The following is a 14,159-nucleotide window of genomic DNA, read 5'->3' on the forward strand; positions in this document are numbered from 1 at the left end:
GTCATGTGTAACAAACATTAACAACTGTCATCATGCACCTCTGGTTCTTACACTCTTTCTACCCCTTCTTCCATGATTTTCCTTGAGCCTTAGGTATAGGGGTTTCACTGCAAATGTGTCAGTTGTGGTTGGACACCCCACAGTCACTTATTCTATGCATTTTGGCCAATTATAGATTTGTTTCCATCTGTTGCAAAAGGAAGCTTTAATAAGAAGTGGGAGCTTCATTTATCTGTGGGTGTAAGGATCAGTATTTAGATTTTGGGACTCTAAGGGGGAAAGGACTTTAAAGGTCTAACACTTACTATTCCTTGTCTTTTAAATGAGTAGCCTGAAGGTACCTAGGGGATACCAACCATCAGTTGACTTATTAGCACACAAAAAAAGTCACTTCACTTTAGAAACTGCAAAGATTTTTAGAGTTCTGTGCTAAGAAATAGACAAAGACCAAATACTTGTTAAATAGTATAAACACAGCTTCATCTGGATCCAATGGGTACTCAGAATGTTAGTTTTCCTTTTTAGAAAACAGGAATATTATTAATGGGACCTAGTGTGGTGCACACTTTTAATCACACTACTCTGGAAGCCTAAGCAAATGGATCTCTTTGAGTTCAAGGCCAGCTTGGGCTCCATGGTGAGACTCAGTAAATGAACAAATGAATAAATGAATGAATTATAAGAAGAAAAACTGAGACAGTAAATAAATAAGCCTGGACTATTAACAATTGTTTCTGCTAATGATTATGATATATATAAACATAGAAAATATTTGTTGTACAGTAAGCTTTCAACAGAAGTTTTTATTGACTCTTTAACTGGTGTATTTCATGTTATCTTCTACTCTGTCACACAAAATTTTAGTGCACCTGTAACAAAATAAAAATCCTTTAATATCCAAAAAATTGTCATGGCATTTTAAGTGGCCCCTTTCTTGCATTAAGTGGAAATGGGTCCTGTTTCCCTCTTTTGTTTGCTCTTTTGCCTGTACATGTCCCAACTACAATAACTTTTCAGTGGTATATCAATGCTTTTTTTTTTAATTTTTCAACATTCTTTGCCCTACCTAAAATACCTTTTTTTTCTTTTTGGTGTGTGATAGCACCTACACTGGCTTCCAAATTAAAATTTTTCCCCAACCTCCCAAATGTTGGCATTACAGACACACATTACTATGTGTGGCCTGTGTCAATACAAAATACAGCTTTCACCTCAAAGGGAATAATGGGTGGTTTGTTCTTGAATCTAATAGGAGTGGCCATGACCTAGCCACATGATTTCAACTGCCTCAAATAGTATGTTCCACCCTGGAAGTGTTTACATGATACTTTATTATTTTTGAATCAAAGTCATTAATCAAGAAATTTACCAAATACATGTGGTGAGGACTTAAGTGGATTTCATCAGAGTGAGGAAAACTGCTTTAAGCCTTAGATGCTATCAAATGACATTCGTTTTTTTTTTTTTTTTTTTTTTTGGTTTTTCGAGACAGGGTTTCTCTGTGGCTTTGGAGCCTGTCCTGGAACTAGCTCTGTAGACCAGGCTGGCCTCGAACTCACAGAGATCCGCCTGCCTCTGCCTCCCGAGTGCTGGGATTAAAGGCGTGCGCCACCACCGCCCGGCTCAAATGACATTCTTAAACTTTGGGTTGATGAACACTTGGTATGCTAAGAATGCATTTGTAATTTTTTTCTGATAAAAGGATGTTAGGTCAGACAACAGGTAGTGGCTATGATGGAAACTAAAAATAGTCCATCATAATTTTGTTGTAGGTCTACAGTATTTTAGCTCTGCAATCAGGAAATTCTAGTTAGTCATTCTGCCTGCAGAATCTTTAACTCTCATATGTCATATGGTTCTACCAGGAGCGTGTTTACATGTATGATGCCTGTTCTGTAGCTGTATATATTTAGTCCTGGATCCAACTGCAGAGCATGTCTTCTTTGATGACCCTTCCAAGACAACTTCTGACCCTAAAATTGTTCAGCATAAATCCTGTACTTTCCCATCCTCACACAGCATATTCTGTTGTAGTTGCCCATTACCTCATCAGTTTAGACTCCCTTGTGAAGGGGAAGCTTCTGTTGGTAGGAGGAGGTTGTTTTTGAGACATGACTCTGACTGTGTTGGCCAGGCTAATTTGAAATTTTTTAACTCAGAGTGTCCTCACTGTCTTAACTCCCGAATTAGGTGCTACTAACATGTCCAACAATAGAACGTATTTGTTTTTCCCACACCAAATTGTATCCAACTTTATTAGCAATCATGTTATTTGAGCCAGGACATGAGCAAACAGTGATTAACAGTAGACCACAAGATCCGAAATCCAATAAAGTATTTCATGCTTTGAACAGGGAGAGGAGTGAGGGGCGACATTTCACATTAAGAATGTAGTTTAATCTTTTACAAGCTTACTCTAACTTGCAGAAAATGAAATGAATATAGTAGAATGACCAATCTGAACATCCACAGTCTTTTAGAAAAGGAACCACTGCTTTTTTCGAAGAAAACCATCTCAGTGATATCGTTGGAAAGTCCAAATCTCCCAACACATTGGCAAAACCAATTTTAGGGGTCCATGTCCAAACAGGTCTTTGTTTTTAGGGAGTTAAGTCTATGCTTGTTATAGAGGGAGAAGAGGACATAAAAATGTTTTTTATGGTGTGCGCAAGGAATTTTGTGCCTAGGTGGTCATGCCCATTAACATCAGAAAATCTCTCCTAGGAACAAAGGAATCTTCCTAAACTAGCAGGAAAACCATTTCCCTTACATCAACCAGATTAGGAGAGATGTTATTAGTGACACATGCTTCTCCCCACCCCCACCCCGACTTTAGAAGAAAAACAATGAAGTATACTGTGTGATAACAACATAGCTTCAAAAATCTGTAATTTTATAAACCTTGATTTTTTAAAGAAAAGTATTTCAAATAGTAACCAGAAATACAGAATTATTAAAAATGAACACATTTCAAGCCAGGTGGTGGCGGCGCACATCTTTAATCTCAGTGCTCAGGAGGCAGAGGCAGGTGGATCTCTATGAGTTTGAGGATAGCCTGGTCTACAAAGTGAGTTCAAGGACAGCCAGAACTACACAGAGAAACCCTGTCTTGGGGAAAAAAAAAAAACAAACTAAAACATAAAACACTTTTCACTTGGCATCTTCATTGTCTGCAGGAGTGTTTTCATGCTTGCCAGTGTTAGCTTTTGCCTTTGGGTGCCTTCCTTCTTTGTGAAGACTTTTTTTTACCCTGGACTCTAGCTTCAGAGAAGCTAGTTTTTTGTATTTCTATTCAAGACTCAAAGTTCAGTCTCTAGTACCAAAAAGGAGTTTTTTGTTGGTGGTAGTGGTGGTGTGGTTTTTGTTTTTGTTTTGTTTTGTTTTTTAGAAAAAGCCAGGCTTGGTGAGAAGTATCTTTAATCCCACTCAGAAGGCAAAAGGAGTCAGAGTTCTGTGAGTTCCAAAGCAGCCAGGGCTACGTAGTAAGGATTATATCTCAAGAGAAAGAAAAAAGTGAGGTCTCAGCATGTTATAGCACTTACTGGAGATTGACCTGAGTTCAATCTTAGAACACGAATATGTAGGATGGAAATAAAAACCCAACTCCTGCAAATCACCCTCTATGTTGGCATGCACATGTATACACACACAATAAAAAATAAACATGAAAAATAGTTTTAAGAACAAGAAGAAAATAAATTTTATCTTTATACTTTTCAAATGTTACCATATGTGGAATATTATTAGATTGTCTAATGTGTTTATCTCCAAGCTTAGAAATAGGCTGCGTGCACATTTTTCTCCTAACAACACTTTGCAGTACACCATGAAGAGAGGAGACATGTTCTTGCTAACATGATTTTTCTTTTCATTGTGCTGATATACTTTATCATCTTTTTGAAAGTTTTATTTTTATTTTAACTACATGCTTGTGTATTTGTTTGTGTAGATGTATACATGTGCATGCAGGTGCCCAGAAAGGCATTGGACCCTGGAACTGGGACAAGTAGTTGTAAGCTTCCCAGAATGGGTGCTGAGAGCTGAACTCAGATCCTTGGAAAGAGTGGTACATGCTCTTAACCACTGAACCATCTCTTCAATCTCACATTCCATCATCTTACATTCTAGTATCAGCCTAAATAAAACTGTATTTATAAACAAAAATATTTCTTAATAGTCACATTGACCATTTCATTATTAAATATGACTGAATGTTTAATATTGTTGGGTTCTCTGCCCTTTCCATTATGTTCAATAAGTAGGAAATAACTGTACTAATTGGTTCTCAATGATGAGTTTAGTTTTATGAATTATTTTACAATAAATAACCATTTTTTGTTTTTTTTCTTTGGATCAGTTTCTTGGTATATTGTTATTCATGCTTGCATATTTGAATGTGTTTTACAGGAAGATTTGTTGGTATTGAGGAAAACAGTGAAATCTTTTTTGGCTGTTTGCCAACAGTGCCTATCTAATGTTAATACTCCTGTTAAGGAACAGGTAAGAAATTACTAGTTAATAGTGCTCTGTATTGACTACAATTAACATCCCAAATGTATTGATTAATACTATAAGATATAATTTTTCAAATTTTAGCATATATATCTATAACATACAACCCAGAGTATAGATGTCTGGAAATTTTAAGTTATAAACCAGGCTATATCTTCTGTTCTTTACTTTGACAAATATATTCTTGTCAACTAGAAGACTTAAATTCAAATTTAGAATTCTTGATTCCTAAGAATTCTGTGATAAAATATTGGCAGTCTGGTGAGCTGATGTTGTAACTTGAGTTGACTTCTCACCAGAAAGAGCTTCATATGTATACATGTGAATACTTCAGTTTATGTTTTTAAAGTATGGCCATACCATAATCCCTCCACATAGCTCTCTCTCGACCACTGTGAAGCCTAGCAGTACACGCTAGACATAGTGTAACTATGGAAAAGGGCCTTTTACATATGATGAAATAATCAACTCTTTTGGGGGAGTAAACTCCTGATATTAGATATTCCTAAATTCGTGAACTATATTTTTAATGAACTCCTTTTGCATTGCAGGCTTTCATGCTGCTCTGTGATCTTTTAATGATTTTTAGCCACCAGTTAATGACAGGTGGCAGAGAGGGCCTTCAACCTTTGGTGTTTAATCCAGATACTGGACTCCAATCTGAACTCCTCAGTTTTGTGATGGATCACGTTTTCATTGATCAAGATGAGGAAAACCAAAGCATGGGTACTTATGGCTTTTGTTACCTTTTCAACCTCTAAAGATAGCAGAGGGGCGTGTGGGGTAAATCCAATTCTAAAACCTACAGAGATTTTTCTGTTTTCAAAAAAGCAAGCTAGAAGCTGGGCAGTGTTGGTGCACACCTTTAATCTCAGCACTCAGGAGACAGAGGCAGGTGAATCTCTTTGAGTTCGAGGCTAGCCAGGGCTACCAAGAAAAACCAAAAAACTTAAGAAATAATAATAATAGTAATAAGTTGAGTGTGGTAGTAGAGCATGCTTATAATCCCTGCTAATTGCAAATTCAGGATTGCCTGGGCTACAAAGTTCAAGTCCAACCTGGGCAACTTAGTGTGACCCTGTCACACAATTTTATTAAAAAATGAAAAGAGGACCTGCTGATGCAACGCAGTGGTACAGTGTTTACCTGTCATACACTAGGCTATAGGTTCAAAACTCAGCGCAGTAGAGGAAGGACAAATCTGAGCCAGGCTTTATAGCACACATCATGTTATTATTGTACTTGGGAGGCAGAGGCAGTAGGATCACTACAAGCTTGAAGAAAGCCTTGACTACACAGCAAGTTTTAGACCAGAAAGCATTGCTTAAGGAACTCTGCCTTTAATCCTAGCTCTCTAGAGGCAAAGGCAATTAGACCTTTGTGTGTTTGAGGCCAGCCTGGGCTAAACACTTGTACCCCCGCTGACCTTAAAATTTTTTAATGTATTTGTCTATTTCTGAAATCAAGAATGTACCAGATGATGTCTTTAAAATTACCTTAAGTTCATTTTCCTGTTTTTACAGAGTACTTTCTTATTAGCCAGAAAATAAAACTATATTGTGTCAAATACTGAAAAATGATAGTCAGACTATATAGTTAAAATCGTTCTGAACCTGCAAATACTAAAAATTTATATTGTATTATTAGTGGCTAATTATAATTAAATATTCATTTAAAACAGATTTTTGTTAAGTAGATTATTTAAGTCTTTTAAAATAATAGTAAGCCGGGAGGGTGGTGGCACACGCCTTTAATCCCAGCACTCAGGAAGCAGAGGCAGGCGGATCTCTGTGAGTTCGAGGCCAGTCTGGTCTACAAGAGCTAGTTCTAGGATAGGCTCCAAAGCTACAGAGAAACCCAGTCTCAAAAACAAAAACCAAAAATAAAATAAAATAATAGTAAAAAGATATTTTTTTAGCTCCATTCTTCTTGATACTAGTAGAATGTTCTATATTGGGCTAGGGACATAGCTTATTGGTAAAACTCTTATTTAGCATACACAATGCCTGAGGCTTCAATATGTAGCCCCACCAGTGTATTATTTTTAACAAAATATGTGAAAAATACTAAGACTGGAACAGAGTATGTTTGGAATATGTATTCATCTCAAGAGACAAGATTTACCCACTGATTTCAAAAATCTCAAAGCATTGTTTACAAAAGAAGAGAAATTGAGATTGTGTATCTGTATGAAGGAAAAATACTAATCCCAAATACAAATGGGCCAGGATGTTAGAGTGCCAGTACAGTCACAAATGCTATTCTCTAAATCTCTAAGGACAACTTTTTCTAGGACTACAGGTAAAGCCGATGGAATCTAAAGCTCAAAATTTGAGGAAAAGACAGTATTTGTTGTTAAAGTTTTTAGTAACTTAAAAAATATGATTCACTGGAAGCTGGAGATGACTCGGTTAAGAACACCTGCTGCTCTCCCAGAAGACCTGGGTTCAGTGGCTGCTTACAACTGTCATCAGTTTACAGTCTCAGGATATTTGGTGCTGTCTTCTGATCCTTGGACACCAGTCAAGCACGTGGTGCTTATATACATGGAAGTAAAACATTCGTGCACATTACATTAAATAAATTATTTTTAATTAAATAAGTAAAAATGAAAATGCATTTGATTTTGGACTAGAGAGAACTCATTGGATAAGAGCATTTGGTGCTCTTCCAGAGGACCCAAGTTCAGTTCCTGGCACTCATGTCAGGTAGCTTACTACTGGGTGCTTATAACTCCAGCAAGGGGGCACCTGTACATATATGCCATATGCTCACATAGACACAAACACATACATATAAATAAATAAGCATTATATATGATTGTGTATATAATTTCTGGCTAATCATGTAATCACATGTAGTAGATGCACTAAAAATTAGCTATTACATATATTTCCATTTCCAAATCTTTTTGTCCATACCTGAGAAAGTTCTCTGGGGGAATATATTAGTATATAAGAAATGAAGAAAATTGGGGCTGGAGAGATGGCTCAGAGGTTAAGAATGTGTATTGTTCTTGCAGAAGACCCAAGTTCAATTCCCACCACCCACATCAGGCAGCTTACAACAGCTTGTAACTCCAGCTCCAGGGGATGGCCCTAACCTCAAGTACATGCACATATACAGACATGCACACAGTGTACACATTAGTAAATAATAAAAAAAAATATTTTTAAAAAGGAGGACTGGAGAAATGTGACTCGGGTTAAAAGCCTGCTCTTTCAGAGATGGTGACTTCAATTCCCAGCAACCACATCGTGGCTCATAACCACCTGTAATGGGATCTGGTGTGACTTCAATTCCCAGCAACCACATGGTGGCTCATAACCACCTGTAATGGGATCTGGTGCCAACACTATACATAATAAATCCGAAAGAAAGAAAAGAAGGAAGGAAGGAAGGAAGGAAGGAAGGAAGGAAGGAAGGAAGGAAGGAAGGAAGGAAGGAGAAAGAAAGGAAGAAATTGGGAAAGAGCAGCATTTTAGGATAAATGCAGTGGTATCTTATGATAAAAATATAAGAAAAGTGGTTTCTATCTGTAGGCACTGCTAGAGTATAGGGATCTTAGTTCCTACTATTTATTCTAAAGTAATAAGCTTACTGTTTTCATCCCATTAGAAACTAAATTAGCTAGGGTTGTAGCTCATTGGTAGAGCATTTGTCCAACATGTACAAATCCCAGAATTGGGTCCCTGGCACAGCTATCTCGAGAAATAGATAAATCAGAATTAATATTCAGTGAATTTTCAGTTGTACAGATTTGTAGCACTAACAGGCTAAATTCATAACTACTTTATTTTCTGTGGCTAGAGGGTGATGAAGAAGATGAAGCTAATAAAATTGAAGCCTTACATAAAAGAAGGAACCTACTTGCTGCCTTCAGCAAACTTATCATTTATGATATTGTTGACATGCATGCAGCTGCAGACATCTTTAAACACTACATGAAGGTATTGTTTTATATTTTTCTCCTTCCTGTTGGGTAGAGGAATAGGTAGTTAAAATGAATGAATAACTGAAGCTTAATTTAATAGTTTTCACCAGTATATTTTGGGTAGTTTTGTGATGAAGTTTCTCATTGGTAAATGTACTTAAGTTCTTTATCAGTCTGTAGTGTTAATTATTCCATACAGTATGAGTTCCTAACACTTTCTTGGCTTCTCTCTTGTTCTATAAACTCCATTTCCTGATCTTGTAAAATCAGTGCTCAGAACTGTGATATTGCCAGACAGGCTCGGAAAGGAGACAGTACTTCCCAGAGTATGTGCCTTGTTCTCCAGACACAGGAGTGTTTTCCTTTGCCACTGTTAAGAATATTACTTGTACCTTTTAGTCACTTGTATATTTGTCTATGTTTTTATATCACTATATAGCTTGAATAACTGTAATCCCAGTCCAAATTTGAATCTTCTTGTGCACTCAAGATATGGCTGGCTTTTATGTGACTCAGTGGCACTAAGCATGCCTAGCATGTTTGCAAGCCAAGTTCCATCACATCACCACCAAAGAAAAAGAGATTTTAAAGCCACATGAAACTTCAAAACAGTTTTGGATTTAAGTGTCTTCTACTAGGGAAAAAAACTAAATTTAGATCCATGTTTCTCACCCTCCACAAAACAATAACTCATAGTGAATCAAAGGCCTAGGCCTTAACTGAAAACCCAAATACTGAAACTACTATAAGAAAACATTTTAAGATAAAGGCATTGTTAAGAACTTTCTGAATAGGAGTCAAGTAGGCAAGGAAATTGCTCAGATTAGCAAGTAGGTAAGGACTTGTCATTAACTAAGTTATGCATAATCACCAGAGTGAAAAGAGCCTGCAGAATTAAAAAGGTCTGCTTATCAGATAAGTAATTAATATCTACAAAACAAATACCAAAAATCAAAACTGTTAATCAACAAATTGTACTGTGAGATAGATAGTTAGCTTTTTTAAAGTATTTGGCATTCTTAGCCATCAGGTAAATGTCAATCAAAACAACTGTGAGATTCCAGCTCACCTCGAATCAGAATATTATCATCAACAAAATTAGTAACTCCAAATTCTTACAAGGATGTAGAGAAAGGGAACCCACATCTTATTTACTGCTGCTCAACTGTGAACTGGTGCCTCCTTTATGGAAACAAGTGTGGAGGTTAAAGTTAAAAAGTAGGAACCACCATGCCAAGTAATACCTTATTACCTTTTAGATAATGTGCCTTCCATCCTATTATGAAGGATAAGGAACTAGAACACGGGAGACAGCCAAGAGGATCATTGTGAGGAGCTCAAGGCCAGCCTAGTTCATATATCATCAAGTTCAGTATCTGAAGACAAACATGAACAAAAAAAAAAAAAAAACCAAACATCTAAAAGAAGAATGAGAAAACATTTTTCCATATATATATATATCACTTCCTCTCCTGGGATTTTTAGCTTTTTATTAGTTACTTCATAATCTTAAATATCAAATTGTTAATGTAAACAATACCATTTAACTCTTATTTTGAAGATGAAGAAATTGATATTGATAGAACTATTAATAGTAGTTACTTTTTCTTTCTCCAAAGCCCCCACCTCCTCCTTCTTTTCTTCATTGTTTTTCAAGACAGTATTTCTCTGTGTAGGCCTGGCTGTCCTGGAGCTTGCTCTATTGACCAAGCTGCCTCCCCAGTACTGGGTTTCAAGGAGTGCATTACCATGTCCAGCTTCACCACTATAGTCTTGTCATGGAATTTCCTAATTCTAAGGTGTGTTTTCTTTTTATCTCACAGTATTACAATGACTATGGTGATATCATTAAGGAAACCCTGAGTAAAACCAGGCAGATTGATAAAATTCAGTGTGCTAAGACCCTCATTCTCAGTCTGCAACAGGTAAGAAATTTGGGGAAGGGAGGGGAATAGATAAAAGTTCTCTGTACTTGTTATGTGCTACATGTCTGTCTTATCTCATTTAATTTTTAATACATAGTGTGCTTTATATCTTAAATAGATGAAATACTAAGGAGACTTACTCTTAGGCCGAAGGAAGTGTTATATTGGAAAATTTAAGAAATAATAATTTGCTTGCCTGAGTTCCAGGTCAGGCTGGTGTACATATCAAGTTCTAGGCTACCCAGGGCTACATAAATAAGACCCTCTCTCAAAATAATAATAATGGCTTTTAAAATTAAGAGTAATTATAAATTGTATTTAATTAGCCGAGCATAGTATCATGTGCCTAATGCCAGCACTTGGGAAGCAGAGGAAGGCATATATGTAAGTCTCAGGCCAGCTAAGGTGATACAGTAAAATTCTGTCTCAAAATAAATTTCAAGAAATTGTTGTCAGTGATATTCAAATAAGAAAATATACTGTACACATTACATAAGTAATCCATGATGGGAATTTTTAGAAATAATCTAAATGTTCATCAGTAGAGGAATAGTTAAATAAGTTGATACTTTGAAGTAGCTAATTTTGTTTTTCTTTTTATTTAGTTTTTTAAGACAGTATCTCACTGTGTTGTCTAGACTGAGCTAAGGGATCCTCCTGCCTCACCCTCCCAAGTAGTTGAAACTGGGTACACATTCAACTGTATCCACTGAAAAGTTTTTGCAACTTAAGGGAACAAGTAAAACAAGTTTCAAAATAAAATAAGTAGTATAGTACTATTTATTTAAAAATAAGAGCTGTATGTATAGATAATAGGAATAAATTGACCTAGGAAATGTTCAAAGTTTTAGAATTGAAGGCTGTTAGATATCACTGTCTATAAAAAACATTTTAAAGTTTAAGAATTTATTTATAATTTGCTACATTCATTTGAAAAATCTGTGGAAGAACCATTCCTACTATTTAAGGCATAGTCAGGTTCAGGACAATGTGTTACTGAAGAACATTCCAGAGATGGACAACTGAAAGCAGGAGTTCTCTAAGGTAGGTGGGTGTGATGAATGTGACGTAAGAACTTGAGAGTTTACTGATGGTTCCCAGAGACTCCAAGTGAAGAACACAAATGTAAATACGGTGACTCAGAGTAGCTGTGGAACTAAGATTCAGAGGCAGATTTTGGTAGCCTTGTATAGAAGTCGATGGTGGATATTTAGCTCACAACCTGATAAAGAGCATGTGTTGGTAGCACAGGAATTCGAAAACTCTGCCATGGGCCTGCATATCTGAAAATTCCTGTGATAATAAGAATAAAAGTTTTAAGAAAATAAACATAGAGTAGATGTAAAAATAGATTTTGTGATCAAAAGAATTGATGCTGATTCGTCTCAGTGAAGGGCTTTATTCAATGAGCTTCTGTACACTGATTTATTTTTTTCCACAAAATGCCATTCTCTTCACATGCTAACAGTTACTCTTTCAAACACTCAAAGTCTATGCTTCTTATTGCCACTACAATTAAGAAAAACCAAATCATAATATCCAGAACATCCAATGTGTCAAAGCTTCTCTATACCATATGCCACACAAATAAGGCAAAAGAAACAATATATGAGATTGTTTTCTTGCCTGTCATCCTTAGAATGTCTTTCTTTGTGATTTTGCTTTAAAAATCAGTTTCTATTTACCTCAATCTGTTTTTTGTCAAACTCTTCAATATTGAAAATTCCACAGGATCTCTGTGAAATGATTACAGACATAAGTGATACAGGAGAGCATCCATGTACATAACCTGTCATTTACTTTCTACCCTATATGAACCATCCATGCGAGTACTATGAATTTGCTCAGACTGACCCAACTTTCTCTTTTATTCAATTACTAATTGTACAACATGTATGTATTTATTTTAATTTGTTAATATTTACTTTTGTGGAACTCATTGCATTATTTTCCTGATGGCATCATGGCTGGTGTTTCTTATTTATTTTTAGGCCTCCCATTTTGATTCACTGTAGAAACAGTTTATGCATAAATCTCTGATTTGTGTGCATACTGGACATGTGTAATTTCTAATGCAGTCTCTACATGCTTACTTTAATGGTATGCCCCATGATGGGACTTTATTACAGCATTTCCCCTGACTTCTTTAAATCCTGTCAGCCAGCACAGTTGAGTGATTGTTGGACCAAAAGACCTTTACAAATGTCATAAACTTGAAACTAGATGCTCAATTTATTAAAGGTTATGGATTGCTGCTAAAAAAAAAAAAAAAAAGTCCCAGGACCTATACCATTGAGAAACCAGGGAAATGAACACTTGGCTGGCAGAGGAAATAGTATAAATAACTTAGGTTGCTTTTTTCACATGCATATATATTATAGAAAATGAATGGTTTGTGCAGGAGAGAGCAAGCAAGAAGCAGAACTCTTCAGTAGGTAAAGCCTTACTTAGCCTTATGTTTTTCCTTTATCACGTATGTCAGGAGGGAATGGCTTTAGACAAGTCTGCACCCTTAAGACCCTGTAATCTAGAAGGTAGATTTCTACAGGCACAGCTTAGTGTCTAGATTTGGTCATGGGATGATGCTTTAATATTATTACTTCTCTGAAGTTTTATCTTTACTTTGATAGAATGTATGCCACATAGGTAATCACCAACCTAAGACATTTGGAGTGTATTTTGTTGTTAAGTTGAAAATATCTTATCCTTTTATATCCAACTATATATGAATATTCAACTGATATTCTGACCTACAATATAATAAGTGAAAAAAGTTCTGAACCCTTTTTATCATACATGCTTGTAGCTTTATACTGTGTTTCTGAAAATATATCTTCTTTCTATTATATTACCTATTCTAAAAGTAAATAAAATTTCAAATATTTCTTAGCCATACTTTCTTTTTTTTTTTTTTTATTTATTGCCACCAGTTATTCAATGAACTTGTTCAAGAACAAGGTCCTAATCTGGATAGGACATCTGCCCACGTTAGTGGTATTAAAGAACTGGCACGTCGCTTTGCCCTTACATTTGGATTGGACCAGATCAAGACCCGAGAAGCAGTTGCCACGCTTCACAAGTGAGATAAACAACTCCTGTTATTCAGGTTTACTGGAATATAAATAAACAACTGTTATTTGACTTATTTCTAAAGTGATAAATACAGAATTTTGAAACCCTAAGATCTTAAACTATTAATGTGATTGGGTAGCACTATCTTACTTTAAAAATGCTTTCTTAAACCTCCTGTGGGGGTTACCCCACCTTCTATAGTATAAAGAGAAAAGTAATAACCTGTTCTTTGGGCTGTAAGACTATGATAGGGCATGTGTATTTAAAAAGATGCAATACTTCCAAAAGCTTCCTGGTGAGCATCATACCTCCTAAACTAACTGGGGACCAAGTATCCAAATAGTCTTTGGAGAATATTCTCACTCAAACCATTACAGACATATATTGTACCACACACAGAAAGCTGTTTTCACAACGCTGGTTGATACCATAAGTAACTCCCAGAAACAGATTTCCTGCCAACCCAGTTGCGTTCCAAGGTTTTATAGTACCCTTACACACATATTGGGGCTGGGCAGTGATGGCACATGACTTTAATCCCAGCACTCAGGAGGCAGACGCAGGTGGATCTCTGAATTCAAGGTCAGCCTGGTCTACGCTGTGAGTTCCAAGACAGCCAAGGCTACACTGAGAAACTCTGTCTCAAAAAAAAAAAAAAAAAAAAAAAAAAAAGATAGCTAGATAGATCATTAAATTAGCATTATTTTTCCATGTGA

General features: G+C 36.0%; 1 protein-coding gene across 1 annotated transcript in view; it reads left to right on the forward strand.

Moving 5' to 3' along the window:
• The window catches only part of Stag1 (STAG1 cohesin complex component), a 327,633-nt gene that overhangs the window by 294,326 nt on the left and 19,148 nt on the right, over positions 1-14,159 (forward strand). Inside the window, exons 23-27 of the mRNA XM_057766709.1 lie at positions 4,408-4,500; positions 5,064-5,238; positions 8,323-8,462; positions 10,270-10,371; positions 13,302-13,450. Of these exons, the coding sequence (XP_057622692.1) occupies positions 4,408-4,500; positions 5,064-5,238; positions 8,323-8,462; positions 10,270-10,371; positions 13,302-13,450 (659 nt within the window). The remainder of the gene's footprint in view (positions 1-4,407; positions 4,501-5,063; positions 5,239-8,322; positions 8,463-10,269; positions 10,372-13,301; positions 13,451-14,159) is intronic.

This window comes from Chionomys nivalis, chromosome 4, assembly GCF_950005125.1.
Source record: "Chionomys nivalis chromosome 4, mChiNiv1.1, whole genome shotgun sequence".
NCBI lineage: Eukaryota > Metazoa > Chordata > Mammalia > Rodentia > Cricetidae > Chionomys > Chionomys nivalis.